Here is a 27,760-nt window from a genome sequence, read left to right on the forward strand (position 1 = left end):
CTTGGCTGGCGCAGGCCAATTGGCGCCCGCGCCCAGGGGGCGTGTCCGGGCCGCGGGCCGGAGCGGGTCGTGCGCGCTGAGGAGGAGCCGCCGCCGCCGCCGCCGCCGTCGCCGTCGCCGCTGCCGCTGCCACCGCTACCGAGGCCGAGCGGAGCCGTTAGCGCCGCGCCGCCGCCGCCCTCCCGCCCCGGAGCAGCCCCGGGCCCGCCCGCCCGCGTCCAGGTGAGGCGGGGGCCTTCGGCGGCGCCCGACGGGGTAGGCCGCGGCAGGCCTGAGCTCGCCTGGTCGGGCCGCGGGCGCCCACGGGCCTGCCCCGGCCGAGGCCCAGGCCGCGCCGGGCCGGGAGGGGACGCGCCCGGGCCGCGGCGAGGCGGCGGGGTCCGGCCGGCGTGGGCGCCGGCGGCAGGCCCCGGGCCAGATTCCTCGGCCGCCGCGAGGGGCGGGCGAGGGGGACACGGCGTGGGCACGCGCCCGGCGGCGGGGCTCGGCGGCCAGGCTCCGGGCTTCTTGCAAGCCGGGGATCCGGGGGCGGGAGAGCGAAGCCGGAGTCGAAGGAGTGGGCTGAGCGCCTCCAGCACGCAGAGGTCACGGCCCACGGGCCCGCTCGCCCGGGAAACCCTACAGATTCTTTTGTGGTCGTTGTCAGAGGCCCGCGGCCGATTCCAGGTCCTTTGAGAAATGTGCAGACCCTTCAGTGTGTAGGGAGGGGGTCCTAGGAGAATGTGTATTTTTTGAACGCCATCTCTAACAAAGCTGCTTTTGGGGCGTGGGACGTTTGGGTTTGTAAAATGTGTGTGTTGAAAACACAAACTGCTCGCAAATGAACAATGGGGGATGGATGCTCTTCCTTCCTTTTCCGGCGTCCTCTGCTGCTAGGCCTATTAAAATGGTTTCTGACACCTACTGTGTGCAGGGCAGGTGGGGAAGAACTTGTGCATACGCTGCCCGCCAAGGGACAGGGCCCCTCTTACCGAAAGCATTCAAGTGGGGTCCGGATGGTCAGTACTCCTGGAGTGGGAGGCGGGAGAGGCTGGAGATGGGTTTCTCATTTCTCAGCTTGATTACTACTGACGGTTTGGGTCCGATCGCTCTTGGTGTGGGACGTCCTGAGCATCTTAGGATGTTGACCAGCATCCATGCCCTGTACCCAGAGTATCAGCAGCCTCCCCATGCCTCCCAGTTGCAAAGATCAAAACTGTCTTCTTCATGTAAAAGTTCCTCCAGCTCCATCTCTGACACCTCGGAATCCAGACCCCCAAGACTTTGAATAAACTCACATGTGGGAGCCTCAGTTTTCTTTTCTGTAAAGTGGGACATGCAAGAATATTGCTGTGCAGATTTAAGGGTGTGGGAAGCTTATAGCATCTCATGCATAGCCTGATGTGCAAGGTAGGCACTGAATAAATCAAATCTTGTTATAAATAACCACTAGTATTTAGTGAGGCTTTACTAGGTACTTGACACTTCACAGACGCCTATTGCCTATCTCCAGCCCTTGAGGTAGGTGCTGCTCTAATTTTCCTTTTAGGCACAAAGAAATGAGGCTTAGATGGGCCACTTTTCAGGACCAGACTCACACAGTAAAGTGGCTGAGGATGGATTTGAACTCAGGTCCTCTGACTCAAACTCCTTACTCTTTTAACCACTGGGTTTTACTACTCTTACAATCATAAGGGTCCAGGGGACCCCAAGAGGAATTCCATTCACTTGTCATGGAGCATCTGTGGGCAAAGCTGTGATTGCATCTGCTTACAAATTTCTGTGACTTCAAGGCCCACGAAGAGGCTCAGATACGTGAACATCTCAAAAGGCAGAAATAAATAATGTTTATGTTGAAGTGCTTGTTTTGAGGAGGCAGAGTCTCGGTTTGGACCTGTTGAGTCTGAGGCCTTGGAGCAGTAAGTGGAAAACGATGGAATTAAGGAAGTACCTCTGTGTTTCTGCTGCTTGCTTTATTGCCCCTTCAGCCCCTGCCTCCTGTCTCTGTCCTGTTCCCGCACTCCAGCGAGAGCGGTCTCTCTTAAATGCACATCTGATCATGTCACTCCTGATGAATTAAAAGTCTTTGCTCGGAAAAAAAGCAAATTAGTTGTTTAACCTCTTCAGTGGCTCAAAAGCTGAAGTGTGGAACACCAGGTCTTGCACATTCTAACCCTCCCTCTCATTTGCATACAGACCCAAATCCCCCCCCTCTTCCTGTCACCCCCACTAATGGGAATGCCGTTCTCCTCCAACTGGAGATCTCTTCCTCCTTCTGCGTGGCCCAGCTCAGGGCTCACTCACCATTTGGTGCCTCCTCTGATGTCCGCTCTTCCTGCGCTGGAATCAACTTCACTCGTTTGTGTCTCCATCCCATTCAATTGAATCAAATTGATGCTGGCCAGTGAGAGACGTGCCATTGCCGCCCATCGCCCCTAGATGGCGGTAGTGAAGCAGTGAGGCCGACCAGAGGCCGTGGATAGGGAACCAGACTAACAGAAGGGAAGTGAGTCCCGCTTCCCTCCGTTAGCCAGCTCTCCTGCTCTGCTGCTGTGTCCCAGGTCCTGTGCCGGCTGTGGGGAGGCAGTGGTGATTGCACCGTGTGCAGCGACCATTTGAGCCCACTCTGCTGAGTGCCTTGATGGCTCCCCGCTGGCTGCTGTGGAAGCACAGAAAAGGGAACTGATCCTAGGCTTGGTGGGCAGAGATCACAGAGTGCTTCCTGGAGGAGGTGAGGCTGGAGGGGGGCCGGGAGTTGGCCAGGCACAGACGGCGGGGAAGGGCTTTGCAGGATGCAGGAACAGTGCTGGCAAAGGCATGCAGGTGGGAGCTCTCCCTGTTCAGGGAGCCCCTGGGTCTAGTGCTTCAGGGGCAAGAAAGGTGGCATGAATAGTGACAAGAGGACGCCTGTGGGTGGTGTGCAGGGTGCGGAGGGCTCAGTGCTGCCCTGCAGACCAGACCTTCACATCTGCACACAGAAGGGAAAGTTGGGGGTGGGGTAGTGCCAAAGGCCAGTGAACCAGTTCGGAGGTGATTGCTTTGTTCTAGATGAGAAAAGTTGTGAATATGACCTGGGGCAGTAGTGGTAAGGCGAGTGGGTGGGTTTGAGATGGGGTTTCGGTGGGGTGGTGGGGGAAGATGCAGGCCTCAGTGGGCTCTTAAACATGGGACACTAGCAAGAGAGAAGGGCAGGGGATGATTCGGGGTCTCTGCCTGGGTGGCAGTAGGATGGTGCCCACTAAGAGGAGCAGAGAGCAGGAGAGGGAGGTGCTTGGAGTGTGGATGTCCGCCAGAAGGCGCCCAAGGAGTAGCGTGTGTGTGTGTGTGTGTGTGTGTGTGTGTGTGGGCACAGACAGGTGGGAAGGCGCCGGGGGGCACTGGCATGTCCACGTGTTGGGGATCTCGCTGACAGGATCACTGTCCATTCCCACTTGACCGAGGCCCCTGTGTGCGTCGATCAAGTTGACAGTCAGACTTTAAAAGGCTGAAAGCATGAAATGTGACTGCTTACTCAGCGTCATGAGGAAGACACTGCCTCCTCGAGGAACGCACACCCTTCTGTAGGGAAAGAAGATGCAGGCACGTGCGACCAGGTAGCAAAAGGATGAAATGGATGATGACAGCGCCGAGGGGTGTTGGAACGGTTGTCCGGTGTTCCCTGGGTAAGTTTGATGAAAGAGCTGGTGTCCACAGTGAGGGCTGTGCCCAGACGGGTGTGTGCAGGAGTCCCCGGTGCAGCCAGTGGCCGGGTGAAGGAGAGAAGAGAGCACAGAGAGGTCCAGAAATCCAAGGGGACTGCTTTGGGCAGGCAGAGGGTCAAGAAGGTGAGCGTGGCAGGAAAGTATGCTGGGGTCAGGTGGTGGGAGGCTTCTGGGCACAGTCAAGAGGTGGTCTCGGAAGGTTGCTTTTCTGGGAGAGAGTCAAGGATGGACAGACCAGTCAAGAGGCATTTTTGGTACTGAAGAGGCCTGATAGCCTGAACTTGATCGTGACAAGGACTGCTTCTTTATCTTGCAAGCCCAGTGCCCTGATCTGTGCCTGACACGTGGTTGGCATGCCATGTGCACTGGGGGAAGGGCGGGCTGGAATGGAGCTCAGACTAGTGCCTGGCTCCAGCCACCCGCCAAAGAGACATTTTCGCTGGAGGGCAGATTCACAGCGGAGGGAAGAGTCCAGAGTGTCCCATTTGCAAGACGGATGTCATCATGAACAGAAAAGGGGACACAGAAGGCAGAGGAGTGATTTGGAGGGAAAAGACCCAATTGTGATACACTGTGGCTTCTGTGGAACTCAGGTCCATTAGAAACGCATCATTTCGAGGGTCCCAAGGGAAACAGGTCAGAGGGCTCCTTGTGTACCTGGAGGTGCGTGGTCAAGCCTCAGGAGCCAAGCGTCAAGCTGTGCTAGGAGCTGCCAAAGTGGAAACATACCCCCTTCACAGACGAGGAAACTGAAGCTGCAGGGAGGGAGGTGATGGATCCACAGTTGTCAGCTGGTCCACAGTGCTGGAGCTCAGGTCTGTGAGGCTCCAGAGCCCGCAGTGTTCCTGCTGTGCTGGAGGGCCTTGCAGTTCTGGAGAGCCCTGGACCGGCCTCCACCAGCCAGAAAGAACCCAGCGCTCGCAGCAGGGCTGTACGGCCGACCACACCCCCTTGCACCCATGGGGCATTTCCACGGGGCCAGAGCTGGCTGTGCCTGGTCTGTGTCTCCCCTGGGCTTCCTGGCCTGGTGGGTCTGGAGGGTTGGGACTTGGCCGGAGCTGCCCCAGCCAGCGGCTCTCCCCCCTGTGGGCTGTGGGCAGGAGCGAGTAAGGGAATGTGTACCACATCCACTGAGCCTGCCCATGGGGCAGTTGTAATTGGGTCAGGTGGTGTGTGCAGTTTTTTCTGGCTCTGAGCGTTTGTTTCCCAGGTGACCTTACACTCCCAGGGCTTTTACCTTGAAGAACTCCAAGTCTGACTTCTGGAAGGGACCTTAGAAGTAAGTAATCGACTCCAACCCCCGTCCTATGATGTGTGAAGGGTCAGGTCGAGCCTGAGGATGTATTTGACTGTTCTGGTTTTGTTCTGGCCCAAGTAGTTTGGAAAGCCTGCTCTGTGACTGTAAGATAAGACAGATTCTCAGGGATGCCTAGTGGAAAGCAGTCTTGCTGCTTAAGTATGTATCACCTAGGCACGTTTTAATGTCATGTATATACAGCTCCATGTTCATACATATACTAGGTGTATCACTGGTGTGAACAACATCTCTGAAGTCCCACAGACAACTGAGATTGTTTGAAACAGTGCAGTGGGGCCGAAAACACTCAGATCATCTGAACAGGACTTTTCCGTGATTACGCAGTGACTGGAAATGTTTCCAAATCAGCAGGAATCGCTTTGCCCAGCTAAGTTTCTCTTTTGCTCTCTGCAGTTGCCTTTGATTCTGCGGGATGGGGTGGGATGGGGCAGAATGACCCTAAGAAAGTAAGAGCCTGAATGTATAATAGACGGTCAGTACAACTTCTGGCCTTCCTACTTTAACCTAAAGAATGTACCAGGTGAAGGGGGGAGAGTCTAGTATACATAATGTTCCTCATGTAATTGTAGATTAATGATACCAAAATAAAAAAAAAAGAGAAAAGAATGCACCAGGTACAAAGGATTCCCCAGGAGCCTGAGACCCAAGTGTCTGTTCCCCTCATCTACTGTGGGTGTCTGTGCCACACATCCCCAGTGTGGCCCTTAGATGACAAGTGATGTGGCCTTAGCCAACCGCAAGGCCCTTGCCAATGATGTGGCTGAGAAGCAAAAAATTACACGACTCAGAGTGATTCATGCGGTAACAAAGGTTTACACCAGTGGTGTGTGGGCACGCAGAACCAGAGGCACCTGGTGTCCTGGGGGACTTTGTAAAGATAAATGAGGAGGTGTTGGAAGGGACACATGATCCCTGAAGAGAGAGCCAGCAGCCAGAGCCAGGGCCTGGAAATGGGAGGGCCTGCAGCGTGCTGGGGAGGAGCTGGGGCGAGGGGTGGAGTGGAGGCGGGGCCCGCTTGCTGGAGCTGGACGTGTTGACCTGGCGTCTCCAGGACGTCCAGTTGGAGGCGCTTGCTGAGAGGCGCCCATGCGTTGGGAGGCCTCGATTGTCAGGCAGAGGTGAAGGCCCAGTTGTGGTTGGTGCTCGTGGGGACTGAAGCTGGCCGGCCCGGGGCTAGCAATTCAGATTTGGGAAGGTGAGAGGACGGGAACCAGGGAGCGGGATGGAGTGGCCTGGAGCACCGACACGCCGTGCTCCGGGCTCTGATCTCTTCGTCATTGCCAGTTGACTGAGGACTGGGCCTGCAGGGGACCGCACAGCCTTGCTGGGGGTGTGAGGAGGGGCTGGCATTGCTGTGGAACAGGGCTGCCAAGCAGAAGGGTCACTGTGCAAATCTTTTTAAATTTATATTTTAAGTCACTCATTTTGGCACACTCCTTTGAGATTTGACAAATGCATAGACTCACGTGACTCCCGCCATGATCGAGCTGGCAGAAAGTTCCCTCACCCGAGAGACAGCCTGTTTCCCTAAGTTCCCCCCGTGTGGTCGACCCTGCCCCTGGCAACCACTGGTCTGTCCCCATGGTTTTGCCTTTTCTGGAACGGAATCACGTGCTATGTAGCATCTGCATCTGGTTTCTCTCCCTTTGCAAGATGTATTTGGGATTCATTCAAGTTGCATGACCAGTAGCACCTTTTCATTGCTGAGTAGTACGCCATTGCATGATGTACCAGGGTGTTTGTTACCCATTGGTGGCTCGAAGGGCATTTGGGTGGGTACAGTTTGAGGGCAATTATGAATAAAGCAGATATAAACATTTGTGTATTGGTTTTTGTATGAACACGGGTTTTCATTTTTCTTCACAGTCACTAGGAGAAGGGTTGCTCAGGTCACATGGCAAGTGTATGTTTAACTAAAAGAAGCTGCCCATGTTTTCCAAAGTGGCTGTGACATTTTTACCTTTCTCTCAGCAATGTGTGACAGTTCTGGTTTCTCCACATCCTCACCGGAGCTTGCTATTGTCTCTGTTCCTGTTTGCTTTTATTTTAACCATTCTGAATAGGCAGCGTATATCTCGGTTTGCATTCTAGATGGACAGTGGTATTCGGATGTGGTTTAATTTGCATTTCTGCAGTAACTAATAAGGTTGAGCATCTTTTCACGTGTTTTCTTCAGTGCAGTGGCTGTACATTTCTTTGCCTTTTCTAAAATCAGGTTGCTTTCTTACTGTTAAGTTTTGAATATTTCTTAAAAACAATTGTTCTGGATACAAGTCCTTTTTTAGATCTGTGATTGGCAAATATTTTCTTTCAGTCTATGGATTATAATTTTCCTGGCACTGTCTTGCAAAGCAAAAGTTTTAAATTTTGGTGATACCCTTTTTATCCATTTGTTTTAAATGGTTTGGGCTTTTGGCATGGTAGCCAAGGCATGTTTGCCTCACCCAGTGTCACAAAGATTTTGTCCTAGAAATTTTCAATTTTTATATTTTAGCGCAGAGGTCGGCACACTTTTTCTGTAAAGAGCCAGATGGCAAATATTTTCAGCTCTGTGGGCCATATGGTCTCTGTCACAACTACTCATCTCTGTCACGGTAGTGCAAAAGCAGCATCAGACAACACATAAACAAATGAGGTTAGCTGTGTCCCAATAAAACTTTATTTTTACAAACAAGTGGTGGGCCAAATTTGGCATGCAGGCCGTGGTTTGCAAACCACCGTTTTAAGAAGGTAACTTCTTACCGGCAGAGCTGACACCCCACTTTGGATAATGAGGATGGGGTAATTACCACCCAGCCCATCAGCCGTGAAAGTGGGGTGAGGGAGAAGGTGGAATATATCTGCCTGGCTCAGAGCAAGGTGGGGGAGAGGGAAGGATAGAGAAAAAGGAGGAAGGAAGAAGAGAGATGTAGAGAGGTGTTTGAATCACATTTTGAGCAAACTTCAGTGTGCGCTTTGGTCTTTCAGAGTCAAGTCTTGCACTTCGGTTCATTCAGGCTTTTGTCTGCTTTGAGCTAATGGTCTGTCTTTAGGTCTCGTGGGGACAGACAGTTTAACAGATTCATGGAGGTTTTCATGATCAAACCTTTAATGCTGGCAGTCCTGTGCTTCCTACTGAACATCGGTATTTACTCATCCGCCCTCTATTAATGTGTAGTTAGATCACACCTAGTGTCTCCAATGACTGTTACAGCCAGGAGGTTGTGTGCTTGCCTCACACGTAGTTCCCTGCACGGGATTATTTCTGTAGAACAGATTCCTACAGTTCTGAGTCAGAGGGAGGTATTCATGTTAAAAATTTTGGTAGGCACTGCCAAGTGTGGTTCTCCAAAAGGGTTGTACCATCTCACGCTTGGGTCAGCGGGTGAGAGGACGTTTTCCCTCTTATTTTTAACTGTGCTGATTTTTGCCCACCCAGGATTGTACTCATGTGACTGATAGAAGGTAGCATCTCCATCATTACTTGTGAACTTGAACTTCTTTTCATGGCTTCTCAGCCATTTGAGTTGCTGGCATGGATTAGCAGCAGCTCGTGTCCCTGGTCCCCTTCTCTATTAGTGATGTGTCTTTTTTTTACTAATCTGTAGATGCTCTGAATCCATTTTCCTTATTAACCTCAGTAATATTGGCATTTTGGCCTGGGCAATTCGTGGTTGTGGGGCTTGTCCTGTGTGTTGTGGAGTGTTTAATAGCATCCCTGGCCTCTGCCCGCTAGAAGCCAGTGGCCCACCCCCACCTCAGTTGTGCCTACCAAAAAATATCCCCAGCCGTTGCCCAGGGTGCCCTCGGGGCAGAATCACCCAGGGTGTGAGCCACCTCCCCGAATAGTATAACAGGTGGCAGGTATTTGCTCCCAGCCTGCTGCTCGCTGTTTGTGATGCTTTTTGCCACACAGAACCTTTTTAATCTCCGGAAGTCTAACTTCCCAACCTTTTTTTTTAAATGGCTTTTGATGCTAACCTACTTTATAAAGAGTAGGGAACATAGGACATGTTCAAGTAACAAGAGAAATGTAGGGAGATAGGACTAGCGTCGCACATTGTAAAGGGTCTGAAGCAAGTCAGAGGCGGGCGGGGAGAGAAAGACCTGGATGCTCCCGCAGGAAAAGCGAGCGCACACCCAGGCCCGCTCAGCCCGGGCTCGGGGCTGGGTGGGAAACCGCCGTGCTCACGGGCTCAGGTCTTCATGTAGCTGCCGGCAAGGCTATTTTTAAAGAAGGTTGAACGCTCTGACCGCGGGCACTGCGCTTTCAGACCTAGAAGCCGAGCTGGGCATACCCGGGGGCACCACCTCCAGGCTGGCTGCAGCAGAGCTTCCTCCCAGCGGGGTCTCAGCCCTGCTGGGGGGAGCGCCGGCAGTTTTAGAGGACAAGGGATGCCTGAGGTGGGCGGTGCCTCCCCAGACTCCCTCAGGCCCAGCGTGGGGCCTGCTTTGGGAAGAGCTTCCTGACGTCCTGCGCTGATTGTGACTCGGCCCTGAAGCCGCCCCTGTGCTCCGCTGTGTGTCACAGGAAGTAAAGGTTTCCGCAGGCTGCGGAAGGCTTCCCAGAGCCCGCAGGCTCTGAAGACAAGTCCCCTGCCCGGCAGAGAAATCCTAACCTCTCTCCTACTCACGGCTCTGACCTCTGGGATAAAGGGACTCAGAGAACCGCCGTCTGCCTGCTGGAGGACAGACAGGGCGCCTGAGCTGCGGGGCCCCTCGGTGTCCATCCGTGGTGCACGTGGCGGCGAGGGAGAGCAACCAGAAATCCTGGGGATGCTTGAGAGGCGACCCAGACCCTTTCCCAGGAGCTGGAATCCTGACTCAGAAATTGGGTTTGGGTTTTGGGGAAGCCCTCTCCGCAAGTGGGGATGATTGAACTGGGCGCTGCTTTGTTTTGTTTGACTTCTCTTTAGAGCAGGGCTAGGTTAGCAGAAAGCTCCCGACACAAAGTCTCCTCTGTGCCCCACATCTTGCATGAGGGTGATACTTTGTTGCAATTCCTGAACCAACACTGATCCATATTGGCTGAGCCCGTAGGTTACATTACATTCCTCCCCCCCGGATCTAGCAGGGGATTATTTTGTTTTTCCACTTACCTAGTGAAGGGCATGTTGTTTCCAGTTTAGAGGCTATTACTAATAAAGCTGCTGGAAAACTCCGTGGTGGGTTTTTGCTGGATGTAAGCTGAACTTAAAGTGTGGAAAAGAAAAATCCTAGGTGCCAGTCCTCCGTTTTGCCTTAATATTCTGCAATATGAGCATTTGGAATTTACTTGATTTTTCCTTCCCTCTGCAGATTTTTAAGAAATACAATGTCTAATGGTTATGAAGACCACATGGCCGAAGACTGCAGGGATGATATTGGGAGAACAAATTTAATTGTCAACTACCTCCCTCAGAACATGACCCAGGATGAATTACGAAGTCTGTTCAGCAGTATTGGTGAAGTTGAGTCGGCAAAACTCATTCGGGATAAAGTAGCAGGTAAAGAAACTCAGACGTGTTTGTAAAGGGGGGACTTGCGGCCGTCCTGCTGAGTGCTGTCCTCTCTGTGACTCCACAGCGTCCCTCAGGGCAGAAGAGCCACAGCCTTGAGACAGTGGCTGTGAAGTTCCATTTTGTGTCATACGTTTTTGCCACCGCCCTGGTGTTAAGATCGGACATGGGTTCCCAAAAGAGGAAAAATCCATCATAAGATGGAAGGCATGCCCAGAGCAGGGTGGGTGGGGTGGGGAGCAAGGCACCAGAGCCGGACTACTGAGAGCTGGAGGGGCCCGAAGACTGACCCTGGCCCTGCTTGGTCCCACTGTGGAAGGGACGCTGGCCGGCACCCTGCCCAGGACAGGCACGGGCAGGCCCATCCCGGTGTGCCCGGCCCCTGAGCAGGGTCAGGCCTGCTGCAGAGTGCCGAGTCCCCCAGGCAGCCCTTCTGGGTTTTGGCCGTGATTTTTTTTGCGTGGGTTGTTTGCTGTCAGACCAACAACTTGAACATCTGAAACCCACTGAGCACCTCTTGGAGGGGTCCTCCAGGGGGGGCCTGCCAATGGCTGGCTGAAAGCCCCACTCTCCCCTCCTTCCACGTGTGACCTCTAAGCCTCTGTCCCCATCTGTAAAGGAGGATGGTGGCTTTTCCCTCCTGACGCAGACCCCTGGAAGACTCCTCTTAAAGGGTGGGCCCCCTTCCTTAAGAGCAGGGTTTTGAGGACCCTGGAGAAAACACGGGAAAACCAGGTGCCATGAAGCCCTTGTTCCTTTGCTCCCCAGGAGGAGGGTTGTTTTCGGGAGCTGCCCTGCCCCCCATGCGGTGCTGGGGAGAATTTAAAAGGAGAAAGGCACTTTGATTATGGAAATGTAGTAACATCTTATTACATCAAATGTACACAAAACTAGAGTAACATTGAACCCCACGTGCTCATCATCCTACTTTGGCAGCTCAGCTTTTGCCAGTAACGTGCAGACTGTCCCGGGGTGACCCCCTAGAGGCTGGCTGACCCACACAGGGAATGAGCCCACCCGTGGGGGGCATTGAGCGCTAAAGCCTTTTAAGGGCCCTTCCAATTTGGAGCCTGTGACTTAATAAATGACTTCTAAATGGGAATTGTAGATAATATCCAACTTGAACAGTGTTGGCAGGTTCTAGAAACTGCTGTCTCTGCCCTGCTCCAGGAGACCATCCTGAGCAAGAGGCCTTGTTCAGAGGCGACTTAAAAGTCTCCTGTGCTACTGATGAGCCTCACCTTTCTCCTTTTACGCTCTGGTGGAAGGGAATTTTCGCCGCATTGACACTCCGCAGCACGGCTGTCCGGTTCTGCGCCAGTCCTCATGGCACCCAACGTCTTTGTCCCCTGTGTCTGGGTTTCAAAGGAATGTGAGCTGTGTTAGTAGGAACACCTAGGTTTGGCATGATCAGTCTGGAGAGAACTGGTTTTGAGAGCCAGGTGGAGGTGGCGAAAGCATAATGTGGAAATTACTTCAGTTCAGAGATGAACTCTCTTCTCTTTGGCAAGATAAGTGTGATGTGCGGGAGACCTGGGGTGGTGGGCCTGGGCTTGCATTTCCGCTCGGCGTCTTGCTGGTTCTTTGAAGGGAATGAATGTAGCTTTATTGAAAACACATGGTTCTCCAGCTTTCTCCTCCTGCCCCTGGTGTGGGAAGACTTTGCTGGCTGGCCCCGGGGCTATGGCCTTCATTACACTGTTCTGGTGGGACCCCAGGAGTGGATATGTTTGTCCGACTGCCTCCTCCCAGCCGGCTGGGCTCGGGCTGCCCACCCCAGACAGGGTCCCATGTCTGGGCAGATGGGCATCCTGGTGAATCAGATGCCCAGCTGAGCTCAGCCTGCAGCCGAGCCAGCCCCATGCCCACCAGCAGTCCCTGCAGCCCACCTGTTCTTCTTACAGCCCCTTCCCTGGCTGAAGGCGGCCTCCTGCTTGGCAGTGACTGCAGCCACCTCCACCTTTGGCCGCAGGACCGCCATGCCGCCATTCAGACAGTGTGGTGTCTGCTCCTTGAGCAGAGCCCTTGCGAAGATTCCCTGACTCCCTCTGGCTCAGGGCTTCTCCACTGGGGCACGGTTCACATTTGGGGCTGGTAATTCTTTGGAGGACCATCCTGCACATTGTAGGATGTGGGGCAGCAATCTCGGCCTCTGCCCACCCAATGCCAGGGCCACTTTCTGAGTCGTGACCACCCCACAATGTCCCCAGACATCACTAAGTGGCCCTGGGGGTGAGAGGCCCTGGGTGAGAACCCTGCTCCAGCCCTTGTCCTCCTCCTATTCACAGGGCCATCAGGTGATGGTCTCCTCTTCCTTCTGGAAGCTTCCTCTTCCCTGGGCTTCTGTGAACTACGTGCCCTGCCTTCCCCCCTCCCAGGCCTCACCCTGCTGCTCCTGCAGCTCCTTCCCGGGCGTAAACTTAGGTGGGCCTCAGGGTTATGCCCAGCCTCGCCGCCTCGGCTGCACCGGGGTGAGCGGAGGTGCCCTGCAGCACGGGCGCGGCCACTTCTCTTTCTCCTGGAAAGCCCCGCTCAAGCTCCGGACCTCCACCCCTCAGTCTCAGCTCTCCACATGGACCTGGACTCCCCCCACCAAACTGTCCTCTTGCTGCCAGCTTGCCCTCCTTGGCAGATGGCAACACTGTCCACTCATCTCCCCAGGCAGAAATCTAAGTGTGACCTTTGACTTCTGTCCTGGCCCCTGGTCTCTGTACAGGTGCCTTACAGCCCACAGAGCCACCGTCCTAGACAGGGCCACATCGTCCACAACCACCTCCACCCTCTTGGACTGTCATGCCGGCCACCCTGTCCCCAGCCTGCAGCCCCTCCGCTTGGCCTCTGCCTCACTGCTGCGCACCTCCGGTCGGGGTCCAGCCCACAGCCCCGTCTGCAGCCCCTGACTGTCCTCCCCGGCCTCCAGGGCCCCCACGCGCCCTCCTCTCGGGCTGGGCTGAGCTGCTCTCCCACACTGGGGTTTCACAAATACTGTTCCCTCTGCAGGAATGCCCTTCCACACCCAACCCGTCTGGACCATGTTTTTTTTCTCAATATGAATCATTCTTGTTCCTTATAGAAGAAAATTAACATGAGACCAGCAGGAAGCAAAGTTTGAATGACCAGTAATCCCACCACCGTTAGCTTTCGGTTCATGTCCTTCCAGACTTTTCTTTCCGTATTCATGGTCGTAAGCGATCGTATGATTTTACAAAGTTGGGCTCACACCACCCCAGGTGTGCGGGACGCTTCCTCCTGTGTCCGTAAGCATTTTTCCTTATCATTGAGCCGAGCTGCCTCCCCATTGTGGTTGCGCCGTGTTCTGCTGTGGGGGGGCTCTGGGTTTATAACCGGCTGTAACATCTTCCCATATTTAGAAGCCCAGCTGAGATAAATATCCTGGCACAAATCCTTGCTCGCTTGCTATTGCTGTGGAGTCTTCCCATAGGTGAGCACGGCCTTATAGAAGCTCGTGACCCATGTCACCAGCTGGCCCTCGGGGGATCTGCAATTTACACACCTTTCTTCCTGACCCACCCAGGGGCCGTCATCGTTGTGAGCTGTGAAACCTGACATTGGTCCTGGTGGTTATTCACTCCCCAGTAAAGTTCATCTGTTTCTACAGATCTGTAGCTGTTTGTACTCTCCTTTGATTAAATACCCTACTTGTCCTTTGCCCCTTTTCATTCTTTGGGGGGCATTTGCTGTTTCTTACTTACTGCCTAATGAATGCACTTGCACCCACACACCGAGACTTAGGTCCCTCCTTTGGCGAAGTCGTCCCTTGAGGGCCCACAGACCTTAAAGGAAGACCCCGGCCCTGCCCACCCCCTCGCACTGCAGAGAAGGCCCGTCCGTGGGCACTTGCCTCCCCTGCTGTGCGCACTAGGCCAGCTTGAGCAGCCTCAGGGGTCTGTGCGTGTCCAACAGAGGGCCAGGGACCGGCTCCTGGCAGCGGCCTCGACCTGGCTGGCACTGGAGTTGCTGGGGAGCTTTAAGAACTACTGGAGCTGCCCCACTGCTTCCCCTGACGCCCCCCTCCCCCCCCATCTCACCAGTCTGGCTGTGGCCTGGGCGGTGATAGTTTTCGGTGCTGCCCTGGTGGTTCCATGGATCAGCCGAAGTTGAGAGCGACTGGCTGGCAGCTGGGCAGGTGGAGGTGGGCTCTCAGCGCAGTGCAAGCGCTTTTCTGTGGCCCCATCTGGGGGCCAGGCTCCCCTTTGTGGCTCACTTGCCTCCCCTCTGCTGCACACAGGGCCACCGCAGCGGGTAGAACAGGCTCTGCGGGGACAGCCAGCCCTGGGAAAGGGGTGCGCAGAGATCCCTGCCCACCTGCCTCAGACCCAGGAGGCACAGTCTGGGAGCACTGGCAGGAGGCAGGGCGCTGCTCTGGGGCCCTCAGGGCGCTCGCCCCTCGGGAGCTCCCTCCCTCCTGCTCAACCACCTGCGGGTCCTCCCGCTGGGTCTTCCTATGCCACCTGCCCCATGCTGACCCAGCAGCCAATGTGGCTGCTCACCAGCAGCCTGTCGCTTCCTGCAACACACCACAGTCATCTCTGCCTCTGAGATGTGGTGTTTGCTCTCCTGTCTGCGTGCTTCCCCAGCCACGTCTTCAGCAGACACCGCTTCCTCTGGGGCGCTCCTGGCCAGCCCGCACCCACCGGCCCATCCTGTCGGCCCTCACACTGCGGCGGGGGTTGTCCCTGTGGCCCCTGCTCGGCAGCTTTGTTCGCTGGTTTCTTGTTGGTCTGTTGGCTGACTTGCCCACTGGGACATGAATTTCATTAAGACACCAGCTCTCCGCCTTGTGATGGTCATCAGAGCCCCTGGCCAGTCCGGCACAGGGCCTGACACATAATGACCTGGATAGGAAGGCCCAGGGAAGGAGGCAGTGGCTGTCTGGGTGTGTGACTTCCTAGGTGACATTACAGGCATGGGCACACGGGTTGCCAAGGAGGTCCCCTAGCAAGAGTCAAGAGTGCACGATGGAGACGGGCAGAACCTTGGGGACCATCCAACAGAACGGGCAGAAGACAGGGGCCGAGGCGGGTCAGCTGTGGGGAAGGAAACCTGGCATGCTCGTCGCACCCTGGAGGAGGTGGCGCCCTGAGCTGTTCAGCAGGGCCCAGTGCTGCTGGGAGTAGAGACCTCATCCCCAAACTGTCCACAGGGTGGCACTGAGGGTCAGGCAGCCTTGGTGCTGGCGGTGCTGGCAGTCAGCAGCCGCCTTCCACACAGGGCACTGGCTGGAGCTGGGGCCGGAGCCCGCTGGCGCCCATGTGCCATGTGCTGAGAGGAGCCAGGTGCCGCCTGAGATGCAGGAGCAGGGCCTGCACACACACCCTCAGCAGCAGCCAGCTCCCCACAGTAGGGCGCCCAAGGCCCCGGCAGCGAAGGACACAGGCAGCCCAGGGCTGGGACTGGCCTTGGGAGGAGCAGGAGGTCCCCATGTGGGTGGTGCGGGCGGTGGCGGGGGCAGGTGTCTGGGGGTGGGCTTCCGACAGGGCTGACGTTTGGGTGGGAATCCACAAGCCTTCTGCATTCTGAGCTTTAACATCTGTGGTCTAGTCCGCGAAGGGCCCTCAAGTTCCTGCGCGGAGCTGCGTGTGGTTCTCTGAGCTGTGAGCCTGAGTCTCCTGCCAGAGGGGCCCAGCCGCCCAGACCTGCTGCTCCGGGACCCCCACCATCCAGGGCTCAGGAGCTGAGCCCCTGAGATCAGTGGAGTTGTGTTAGAAACACGGGTCTGCAGGGTCAGGCTTTGTTCTTCTTTAAAAAGGAAAGTGGCCTGTGCAGAATTGCAAATATAACTGATGAAGCTGCTCTGCCCTGAAGGCACTGGCTGGAGACACTGCCACCCGCAGCCTAAGCCTGGGAAGGGGGCTGGGGGTACCTCCCAGTGGCGCACCTGGCAGACCCAGCCCTCGACCAGGGGCAGGGGCAGAGTCAGGTGAGGGGCTGACAAGGGCCTTCACGCCGCGGGCTTCCTCCCAGGGCCCATCCTCTTCCAGTCTAACTGCAGAGATACCACCAGAATAACCCAGGTGGAGAGATTCTACACAATCCTGACCTGTTCTCCTCGAAACTTGCAAGATCATCGAAAACAAGGCAAGTCCAAGAAACCGCGCCAGCCCGAGGACCTAAGGGGATGTGGTGTCTGAATGCCGCGCCGGTCGGCAGGTGTCCCCGGGGCACAGGAGGCCGGCCGGCAGACTCGGGCCGTGCTGATCCACGCACACCGTGCACCCCGAAGGGCGCATCCTGGCTCCTCAGTGTGACAGGCGTCTCGGCCGAGGGCACAGTGTCATTAATAGGGGGGATGACGGGGGATGTGGGAACTCTGCTCTTTGTCATTTTTCTTTACATCTAAAAAATAAAGGTTTTCTTGAAAGTGGCAAAACGCACAAGGCTCTCCACTAGGCTCCGGGCTTCATATCGGCAGAAGGTCTGGGCTCAGCTGGCCCGCTGGCGCCGCTGCCGTGGGATCTCTCTGTGGCTCCAGGCCTCATCAGGTGTTCGGGCTGCCCCTGTCACTGCTCCAACAGGAGGGGCGGAGCAGAGCGCGGAGAGGGCAGTGAGGGCATGCTTTTGTTGTGCTTGCCGCGGTGGCCGTCCAGGCGCAGTGGGTGCCTGCCAGCGTGGCGTCGGAGGGTGAGGCATGGGCGTGGCAGGTGCTGCGGTCTGGGCTTCCTGCTCCTCCCACGCAGTGATGGAGCCAGGCTCCTTCCAGCCCTGCCGGCAGCGTCTGCTTCCCCCTGGACCTCTTGGGGACCACGGCACATGCAGCCCATGCCCGCCTTGCCACGTCCTTCCGTGGTATCCCGCCGCTTCTGAGCCCTTCCAAAGAGGGGGCAGCAGCACCCCACCTGTAACCCTGGGTTTCGTTGGGAAGAGCTCAGGTGTTTGCATCCCTAACGATGCCCCTAGGTGTGGCCACTGATGGCCGAGGGGTTCCTGGAAGCTTAACCGGGGCTGGTGGCTGGGCTGGGCCTTCTCAGCTCTGCCATGTGCTCTGGCGGGCCCTCATCCCTAGCTTCTGGGTCACAGGCTCAGGAAAGCGGGGGTGGTGGGGGGTGGAGGGTGGGGGGGTAGGGGTCTGGAGGGGGATGGGGGGGGTGGAGAACCAACACTGGGTGGCGCCAGAGCCCGGCCAGGTGGCGGAGAAATGGCTGGACGCAGCTGGTGGTCGGGACTCCCCACCCACAAGTGTCAGCCTCTGCTGGCTGTGACTGACGCCGCAGGCCCCCATGCAGCCCTGCAGAGCAACTGGCCCGGTGCCAAGTGGGAGCCAGGATGGTCATTGCTCTGGTGCTGGGTTCCACTGGACCGCCACTGGCAGCACCCAGCTTCTCTGTAAATACCCTTTCTTTACTTACAAAAGTAACGTTTGTTCACTGCAGAAAGTGTACAAGCTTGCCCAAGACATGTAACAGAGAAGCTGCCAGTGTAGACTGTGACCATCCGTACAGAGAAGCTGCCAGTAGAGCAGCCCTTGGTCCCTACCGCACTTCCCACGGCCGAGACCAGGCTCCAAGTGGCCCCTGGCTTTCCTTCCCCTTTGCTCCGACCTCGCCCCTGGAGCCCAGTGGCATGTGGCCTGTCTGTCCTGCCTGGCTGTCTTGCCCGTGCACACCTGGTTCACTGACACACGTGTTCTCCCACACAGGACACAGCCTGGGCTATGGCTTTGTGAACTACGTGACAGCAAAGGACGCAGAGAGAGCGATAAACACTCTGAATGGCCTGCGGCTCCAGTCAAAGACTATTAAGGTAAACAGGTGCGGTCGCTGCCCCATCCATTCCCAGCCCGCCCGGCTGCTGTGCCCCACCCGGCCCAAGTGGGCCACTCTGTCACTCACCGCTGTGGCTGAGGGGGCCGTGGGCACAGCCTCTCCTTGGGGCCCAGGTGCTCCTGGGGTCTGGGGGCCTCCTGTCTGTTCACAGTGAGGCATCCCATGTCAGACGTGTGGTGGGGGATGGCCACCCAGGCCAGTGACTCTCGCCCGCTCAGCCTGCCAGTAGAGAGGGTCCCCGCGAAGGGCGCTAGCGCACGGGCGGGCCCCTCCCCAGCCTGGGGTGTCCCGGCAGCGTCGGCTCTCAGGCAGCCTGTGTCCTCCCAGCCCCCTTGTTCCCCCAGCCAGGTGAGGGTGTGGCCAGCCCCCTCCTGCCCCCTCCAGGCTTCCTGTGGTGAGACAGCAGCACTGTCCCTGGGGGGGTTTGTGCCGGCGTCAGGGTCTCAGCCTCCTCTCGGTCTTGCCGCTCAGAGAGGGGTCTGTGTGGGTCCGCGTCCACGCCCCGCCTCCACTGTCCCCCAGCCCCCTGACTCGGGTCCGCTCCTTCAGAGGTGCTTTAGGCCCCCCCCCAATCCCCCATCCATGGGCAGAGGGGCCTTGTCCCAGCCGCTCCTTCCCACAGGTCCCATTCTCCTGGCCTGCAGGGTCCACAGGGCCCTTGCCCGACCCGGGGAAGTACCACGGGCCTCTCCTGGACGCTGGCCACTTCAGCCTCGCGTGTGCATATGTGCCATTTCATCTGAGCCTCTGCAGAGGTGGCTCCCAGCCTTCCTTCAGTTCTTCAAAACCACCTGGTGGTGTGGATGCTCAGAGGTCCTTTGATGCTGAGCGCTCAGGGGTTGCTCTTGGGGTTCCCCGGCACTCCAGGGCTCCCGTGGCGAGCGGTCTGTGGGCAGGTGGGTGTCGTGCTCCCAACGGCACCCAAGTCTTGCTCTACGCCCCGGGGCTCACAGTCGGGCCGGGTCAGCCATGGACGGAGAACAGGCAGCAGGGTTGGGGTTCAGCCCTGCGCTGAATGCTGTGGGCCGTCCATCTCCCGGCTTAGAGAAATAGGAATAATGTTCGCCTCGTCGGGGACTGAGGGCCAGGGGAGAAACGTGACAGGTGTCTGGCCGGCTACCTGGCCTGGGCGAGCTGCCTGGGTGACGAGAATGGGCACCAGAGTGGACTTTTTCTCACCCCAGAATTTAGCATACACCTGTCCTAACTCCAGAAAGCGGTTTTGTTTTCAAGGTGTCGTATGCTCGCCCGAGCTCCGAGGTCATCAAAGACGCCAACTTGTATATCAGCGGCCTCCCGAGGACCATGACCCAGAAGGACGTGGAGGACATGTTCTCGCGGTTCGGGCGAATCATCAACTCCCGGGTCCTTGTGGACCAGACGACAGGTACGGCGGGCGGCAGGGACACACAGCGAGGTGCTCCTCCAGGCCTGGGGCCAGGGTTTCTAGGGAAGACACATCGCTGATCTTAGGTGTCAGTAGTTAGTGCCAACGAAGACAGAATCAGAATGAGAAGACAGTGGCTTTTGTTTTGTGAGGCCGGGAGGTAACGTGGCATAAAAGCAGCCCTTGTAGTCACTCAGCATTTTATAGTGAAAACATCAAGAGATCGCGATGCCCTCGCTGAGGCACCCGCCGGCCCAGCCATTTGCTGCCTGTTGCAGGCAGGCAGTGTGCGGGACGACAGTCTTACTCCTGGTCCAGAGCCCTGGCTTTTCACTGCCCAGGTGTCCTGGGAGCCACTCTCTAGGCCCCATGATCTGGATGTCCTGGGCGGGTAGCTTGCAGGCAGTTAGTCCCTCTCACACAGTCCAGCCCCTGGACCAGCCCCTTCCTGGTCACCTGCGTTGGCAGCTTTGGTTCTGGGCTTTGCATAAAGCAGCCAGGCGGCAGGTGAGTGGGCCTGAGGCTGGCTTCCAGCCCCGATGGTGCGGCCTGCTCGCCTGCTCACCTGCTTGGCCCACCGGCCTCGAGGCTGGCATCAGGACGTCCCCACCAAGCCCCACGTGTGACTTGGGGGAGTTGGGGGTGGGGGCCACTGCTCCAGGTCTCAGTTCTGCTCCCACCCCGAGTGGGAATCTGCTGATGAGCTGGAGGGGAAGGTGTGGTCCCAGAGCTCAGCAAGCCGGCAGGATTGCCTGGGGCTGGTTCAGGCTCAGGCTCTTCCTACACAGTGTGCTCCCCACCCCCTGGTTCATGCTATTAAATTTGGGGCAGTGGGGTCACAGCAGTGGGGTCACAAGAAGGCCTGCACTGAGTTGCCTCCCGAGAGTCCAGCAGTGCCACCGGGGGACTGCAGGGTAGACCACAGAGTGCAGGTGGGCAAGGCCTTCCTGGCCTGTGACAGCTGGGTTGGAGGTGCACACCATGTGCTTTGGGGCAGGTGCCCTTCCTTCTCGAGCCCCAGCTGTGGGAGCTCAGCTTGGCCCTGCCTGCTGTCCAGACTCCAGTCCCCCAGGGGCCTGGGGAGAAGGGGCTTCTGGAGTGGGGTCTGCAAGCCTGGCATTTCATGGGAGCTGGGGATATGCCCTGTGGCCTGGCACCAACCCCTGCTCCAACACCGACCATGCTGGAGGGCCGCGGATCTCCCACCCACACCACCTCCCTCGTTCTGTCCCTGCTCTGGGTGGGCAATTGAGTGGGGAGGTCCCTTGACTTGACATAACCCTCCGCTCCGCCGGGCTGCCCCGGAATAGATTCCTGGCTCCCTGAAGCCCTCCTTACTTCCCTCCAAGTGCCGATGAGAGCGAATGATCCAGCTGGCTGGTCAATGCACGTATTCATTCCTGCCCCATGTGGGAGCAGCTGAGTGGGCCACGTGGGTCTGGAGCGGGTGACGGTGTGGCCCGCATTCTGCCTTCGTGGCCCTCCTCTCCCAGACTCTGCGTGTTCCACGTTGCCTCCCATCTCTGTGCAGCCCAGCGCTGCTGAGAGGGCCCGCTCCCTCCGGGGTAGGCCTCCCGCCTCTGAGGGCAGCCCCTCTGCCACTCAGCCCCCCCCCCGGGGCTCCCGCCATCCCAGGGAGGCCACCTCTGCAGGCGTTGGCAGGGGATTCCGCCTCCTTTTCTCCGGTGAGGCCAGGGGCTCTGCGGTGACCTCTCACACACGGGCCTGGCCCACACCTCTGTCCTCAGAGTCCTGGGGCGGGGCAGAGAGTAGGGAGCTGTGGGGGGCCCCAACCGGACTTCCCTCCCCTCCCTCTGCTCCACCAAGGGCTCCTCTGCCGGGACCCCACAGGGGCTGGGGCAGAGGACAGCGTGGCAGGCGGGCCCCGTGTCGGGTTTGCCATCACATATGTGCCCAGAGTATTAAGGAAACAGATGCGCTACGCTCTTAAGAAAGCTTAACTTCCTTAAGAAGTTGATGACTGAGTCTATCCTTAATGAGCCGATAGATAGACTGAATTTTTAAAAAATTTTTGTATCCATTTTAATTGTGAACTTGATAGCTTACCCATCTATACATGGTGCCATTTATTGTTCTCTGCTCTTAACTTAGAAAATACTGGAGGAAAAAAACACACAGAGCAACCTTTACAAGTGCCCACTGATGAAATCTTTAGTGGATTTATATTCCCTTTTCTTGGGTTTGCTTCATTTCACTGGGGCGGTTTTCATCTGAAAGTCATTTCACAAAACCACCCTGGGAAACCGCCCTTGGACGCACACTCTCAGCTTTACGGCGGGGTCTTCACAAATGGAGCGGGACCGCCTGCCTGGAGGCAGCCCCACCTTTCAGTCCTGTTTGCCTGAAGCTGGGTCTGTGCCCAGGGCCCCTCTGCCACATGTGTCCTTCACTCCCATGTGAGAGTAAATAAAAACTGTGTCTGCCAAGGGCATGTTTTCGGGTGCTCTCCTGAACTGAAACTAGAAGCCCGTCTGGGCCCTCGTGCGCACTGCCAGGTCTGGTCTCACTAGTCGAGTGACTGTCTCTGGACCTATGGATTTTAAATGTACGTTTGAACAATCACAGGGCCAAAGTGGGGGTGGCTGCGTGGCCTCCCAGGGCCCTGTGCAGGGGGCTCGTGGAAGCCGTCCTGGCTGGAGAGTTGGGGGTGCTTGTGTTAGGACTCGTGTGGTGTCTGTGCCCCTTCGCAGCCACGGCCAGCTGGGGAGCCGCCCCTGACCCTGCACCCCCTGCACGGCTGCCAGAAGCCCCTATGGGAAACGGTGAGGAGAGGTGTGGGATGTGGGCTCTGACTGGGGACGTGTGGCCGAAGCCCTGGCCTGTCCTGCTTTGTTGGCCATCATTCGCCTCCTGCAAAAGGCTTTTGTCTGACGGAAACGCCACTTAAGACAGCCTGTGACGGGCGGCGGTGGAGAGTGTGTAGGCCGGGGCCACCCCGCCGGGGCACGCCTGCAGCTCCTGCCCGCTGATGTCACCATCACCCCGGCTCTCAGTGGTCGCCACCCCCACCCTTTGACCTTCATACTTGACCCCCTCATTTTTTCTCACCAGGAGAAGAGCCAGTCCTCTTAGGTGGCTCCGCACTCCCTTCCCGCAGCCCCAGCCCAGTCCTGAGAGGGTGGCCGATCCCCCCTCAGGTCTCACACCCCTGCCAGCCGCATTCTTGCTCTGCCAAGGGGGTGGGTCCCAGCAGGGGCCCCGGGTTGGCTTCTGTGTGGCCCATTCAGGCAGCTGGAGTTTGTGGTGGGGTCCCTGGCCCTTCCCATGCAGCAGCAGGGACAGCCTGCCCTGGGTCTGTGGGTGGGGTCAGCACCGTTCGTTGGGTGTGCCTGGGCAGCTCTATGGGAAGAGCAACCGTCCTCACTTGATTTTGGGGGCAATTTGGGGCCCCCAGCGGGTCCCAGGACTTCTGTGGATTATCTGGGTGTGTGAGGTGAGGGCGCAGGACGAATCTGTCAGATGAGGCTCACTCGCTCCACGCCCTCTGGGGACGGGGGAGGAGCTGGGCGCCGAGCCACCTGGGACCTGGCCGGCCGGCTGGGAAGGTGACGGGCCGCACAGGCCCAGCCAGGCCCCGAGCCCGCCGCCCCTGCCCTCCTTGCCCTGTGTGCCCCCGGAGGAGGAGGAGGCTTGGGGCCTCTGTCTGCTCTGGATGCCAAGACCGTGGACTTGTTGCTTCAACTGGAAAGAAAGTCTGAAGCCTTAATCTTTTATTAGCCATTGTTTGTTTGATTTGTTCATTTGTTTCCATATCAGCTTTAATTTTTTTATCTCACTAACCAGGCACCCAGCTTGAACCACAGCCGACTGACTGACTTGACTTTTGCTTTTCAGTTTTGAAAATCTTTCCCTTTTTTTTCCCCCTAACTCCATTTTTGTTGGTTTGTCAAAAAGGTTTGTCCAGAGGGGTTGCGTTTATCCGGTTTGACAAACGGTCGGAAGCAGAAGAGGCAATTACCAGTTTCAATGGTCATAAACCCCCAGGTTCCTCCGAGCCCATCACAGTGAAGTTCGCTGCCAACCCCAACCAGAACAAAAACGTGGCGCTGCTCTCCCAGCTTTACCACTCACCGGCCAGGCGGTTCGGGGGCCCTGTCCATCACCAGGCGCAGAGATTCAGGTGGGTCGGAGGGCAACACTTGGCCACCCGCCTCGCCTAGCAGGCTGGGCGGTCCCGTGCTGGGCACACTGGCCGGGTCATGTCGGATGTTGCTTTCCCGGTCGTCGTGTGCTCCGTGTCCCCACCTGCATCAAAAGGCCTCTGTGTAGAAGCTGTTGATGTCCACCCAGGTGTTGTCTTCTGTCGGAATCACAGTGCCGGCTCTGGCCAGCCGCTCCAGGGTCAGCGCTCCTGGTGACCCCCGAGAGGAGGGTTCCATCCCTGGGAGCAGAGAGACGCAGCCTTGGGGTGCTTCCGCGAGGGCTGTTCTGGGAGTTTCTAACCAGGCTTAGCCGTTGGACTGGCAGTCCGAGGCAGACCTTTCCCAGATGCCTGCTGCGGGGAGTCACTTTGACGCCTCAACATTACACGCCTCGCTTCAGAAGTCCCGTCCTGGAGGTGAACAGCTTCCCACCTTCCATAGTCTGTCCATGTTGGAAATGATTCTAGTCGCCAGATCTAGGGCAGAGATGGTTAGCACTGGTTACCTGGTGCCCCAGACCCGCAGACAGGGACGGTCCCAGTCAGGGGCCACTTGGTCATTGCCAGCACCTCTGGAAGCGGCGTGAGGGCGCGTCTTGCCGTCTTTGTTTCGGGCGGTGAGGCTGGGTGAGCCCTGCCTGGTGCAACAGATGCCGTTTCGCCAGGTTGTTATTTTCAGTCCCAGATCCCAGGGCTCTCGCCCTGGCTCTGGTTCCAAGGCCGGCCTACCTTCATTGGCTTTTCTAGTTTAAAGACAAAGGCTAAGGGACTGAGGTAAGCTAAATCCAGTTCTGAAAGTCAGGTGACAGTGTGCATTGCTGCTGATCGGGTGGTATGTGTGGACGGCAGCGGTCAGTGAGTTACCCGATAACTGGACCCCCAGGGAGGGTCAGAGGAGGATGAGGGGCTTCGGACACGGTAACAAAGGATAGGAAAGAAGGGGCCACTGGGGGGCCAAAACTGCTGATCAGGTGGAAAAGGGGTCATGAAAACCAGAGGGACACTACCAAGGGAGATGGAGGGAGGGTGGGGCCGGCAGGAGGGAGCCCCCTTACGGGAAGGGTCTGCTCTCCGTGGGCCATCAGAGGAGACGGGGCTCCTGACTGTCAGGGTGAAAGATACCAGCTCCACTTAGCAGAGAAAACCGACTAAAAGTCGGGACCTCTTTCCAGTTGTCACTGGAAACGGGCTCGGCCTAATGTCACACAGATACGTAGGTGCCTTGTCCCAGCTGTGGTCCAGTGACGCTGTGGCCTCAGTGTAACCCCAGACTCAGGGCTGCTGGCAGGCCCCCCTGGGTCATTTCGCCACCTCCAACACCCTGGTGCAAACCGCTTAAAATACCCTCTAGAGTTCAAAACTGTGGCCAGTAGTGTGTCTCGGCCCCTCCATACCTTCCCTGGAAGTCACTCCTGGGTCAGCCTGGGTGTGGGTCCCTCGTGGCTGCCGAGACCGAGGCCGCCTCACGGCACCTGGGGCCTCCTGCTGACCCCTGATCCCAGGCCGGCCCCACAGCTCGGAGCCTCATCGCAGTTGGGAGCAGGCGGTGCCTGCGCAGTCGCCCCGTGAGGCCTCCGGGATGCCGTGTTGTGCTCAAATATTCTTGACTTCTTTGTGAGATGTCTGGAGGGCCACGTGGCTTCAGTAACTGTCTCATCATCTCCTCTAACCTCATTGCAGTGGCCACACACTTGTAGAAGCTTCTCTTTGACGTAACTAAAGGGTCACTTGGAAAGGGTCCCACATCTCTGGTAAAGCTGGGTGAGCTTGCAGGTCACGCACAGTCCTCCTGGGATGTTCAGAGCTGTGGCAGGGAATTCCCTCATAGCCTGAGGTGGCCCCTCACGGGCGGGCTGTGAGCAGATGTCACCAGGAGAGGGTCAAGACCAGACCCCCGGGCCCCCAGACCTAGAGTGTGAGGAGTTTCCCCAGGGAGGTTCGCGGGGATAGCACTAGGGGGTGCTGCGGAGAAGATTCCCTCATTTAAAATGTGGGGCACACGGGTAACTAAATAGGACCCCCCACGGTGGGGGGCCCGCGCTCCAGCTCTGAAGGGAGTGGCGGTGGCCTGGGCCCTGTGCAGGCAAGCCGCGTGCCACCCATGCAGCGGGGAGCCGCCCCTGCCCCCTCGGAGCCCCGCTCAGCCAGGACCGCCCACTGGTAAGCAGCGCGGCCTGACCCGGGTGCTGTGCTCTCTCCGCTAGGTTCTCCCCCATGGGCGTAGACCACATGAGCGGGCTCTCTGGCGTCAGCGTGCCGGGCAGCGCCTCCTCGGGCTGGTGCATCTTCATCTACAACCTCGGCCAGGACGCCGATGAGGGCATCCTCTGGCAGATGTTCGGCCCCTTTGGCGCCGTCACCAATGTGAAGGTGATCCGCGACTTCAACACCAACAAGTGCAAAGGCTTTGGCTTTGTGACAATGACAAACTATGAAGAGGCCGCCATGGCCATCGCCAGTCTGAACGGCTACCGCCTGGGGGACAAAATCTTACAGGTTTCCTTCAAAACCAACAAGTCCCACAAATAACTCGCTCCTGCTTCTTTTGTACGGAATAGATAATTAAGAGTGGAGAAGTTGCAACTTTTTTGTTAGTGTACAACTCATTTTGCGCCAATTTTCACAAGTGTTTGTCTTAGTCTAAATGAGAAGTGAAAAGGTTTTTATACTCTGGGATGCAACCGACATGTTCAAATGTTTGAAATCCCACAATGTTAGACCAATTTTAAGTTTCTTAAGTTATTTCCTTAAAAATATATATTAAACAGAAATCTAAGCAGACTGCATTGACTAACCAGTCCCTCGGGCCGGTGGTGAAGCTGGAGCGTGCTTTCCCCTCTGAGACTGTCTAACGCTGGTTTCATCCGGGGTCTCCGCAACGGGATAAGGAAAGACAGGTGGCCTTTCAGTTTTCGTTTTTAAACTAAAGATGTTAGACAGAAGCTGAGTGTGTTTTCTCAGCCCCTTCCACCTTCGGGCGATTTCTGCTTTGGTTGACGGGTAACTGCTTCCCCAAGCAGGGTCCCACTGCCAGCTGCTGCTCACTCAGCCCTGGGCCCTGCCGAGGGGTCCCGGCGGTGCCCGCAGGCCTGTCTGATGTGGGCCAGCGCCAGGGAGGGGTACCACACGCTGGGCCGGGCCTCCAGGGAGGGACACCAACATGCTTCGTAAGCCCAGGCGCCCGTGGGAACGGACCAAAGAGTTTCAGGGGAACTCAGTATATTTCAGAGTCAGATCCAAGCTGCAGGCCTGCCTGCAGACGCGTCTACGCTGACATCCTGACCTTCTGCCCAGGCGTTGCATGCACGGTGCCCCATCGGGATACTTGGTTCACCATCATTTCTCCAGTCTCCGCGAACGCGTAAGATAGCTCTATTTTTTAATAACACATAAACATTTGAGCATTGTACTTCTCGCATCCCTTCTCGTGAGCGCTTGACTCTTGTTTTAGTCAGGTTTTGTTTTGAAGCTTGGCTTTCGTATGAACACTCAGCAGAAAAGTACTTACTTACCAGTTATCTAATAACAGAAAAAAAACCTTTGATTTGTAGTTTTAAAGATTAACCCTCAAAAGTTCTCTTCATAACTGCCTTGACATTTTGGGTTGTTCTGTTCTGTTAATTTTCTTTCGCTTTTTTGTGTTTTTTGTTTGTTTTTACTTTTGCATTTAAGACCATTAAATTTGATTTTGTTTTGCTCAAATTTTGTTTTGTTTTTTATTTTACCTTTTCTTTCTTTTTGGCTAGGTAAGGCACAGATGGTCAGCCTTCAGGGCGCGTTTACGTTAAGATCTTAAGAAACAAATACTTGCCTCAAAACAAAGTATTTCCAAATCTGTGATGTTAGGGACATGCAGTCACAGGTGGTGTTTTTGAAAAAGGGACCCAGCAGGGGGGAGCGCGCGAGCGGGCCTGAGACGCAGGCAGGGCCTTGGCAGCGCGGTCTCGTTTTT

The 27,760-nt window shown here is 56.7% G+C and overlaps 1 protein-coding gene across 2 annotated transcripts; it reads left to right on the forward strand.

Annotated features, from left to right (window-relative positions):
• Nucleotides 1-58: 58 nt before the first annotated feature.
• Nucleotides 59-27,510, forward strand: ELAVL1 (ELAV like RNA binding protein 1). Of its 2 annotated transcripts, none has more exons than XM_073220578.1 (6): nt 59-222; nt 10,276-10,463; nt 18,133-18,236; nt 19,493-19,646; nt 23,652-23,787; nt 26,013-27,510. In XM_073220578.1, the coding sequence occupies exons 2-6, from the start codon at nt 10,292-10,294 to the stop codon at nt 26,335-26,337; spliced, it is 891 nt and encodes a 296-aa protein (XP_073076679.1). In that variant the 5' UTR covers nt 59-222; nt 10,276-10,291; the 3' UTR covers nt 26,338-27,510. The 2 variants fall into 2 exon arrangements, with proteins under 2 accessions (XP_073076679.1, XP_036874132.1); XM_037018237.2 differs by having other exon boundaries at nt 63-222; nt 23,562-23,787.
• Nucleotides 27,511-27,760: the final 250 nt, after the last annotated feature.

Source organism: Manis javanica, chromosome 13 (genome assembly GCF_040802235.1).
Source record: "Manis javanica isolate MJ-LG chromosome 13, MJ_LKY, whole genome shotgun sequence".
In the NCBI taxonomy this organism is placed as follows: domain Eukaryota; kingdom Metazoa; phylum Chordata; class Mammalia; order Pholidota; family Manidae; genus Manis; species Manis javanica.

What these genes read in the sequence shown, in the direction of transcription:
- ELAVL1 (XM_037018237.2), top strand. Translation starts at nt 10,292, where the DNA reads ATGTCTAATGGTTATGAAGACCACATGGCCGAAGACTGCAGGGATGAT. An exon ending in CATTCGGGATAAAGTAGCAG is followed by an intron (nt 10,464 to 18,132) that starts GTAAAGAAACTC and finishes TCTCCCACACAG; the next exon opens with GACACAGCCTGGGCTATGGC. An exon ending in CCTTGTGGACCAGACGACAG is followed by an intron (nt 19,647 to 23,561) that starts GTACGGCGGGCG and finishes TTTGTCAAAAAG; the next exon opens with GTTTGTCCAGAGGGGTTGCG.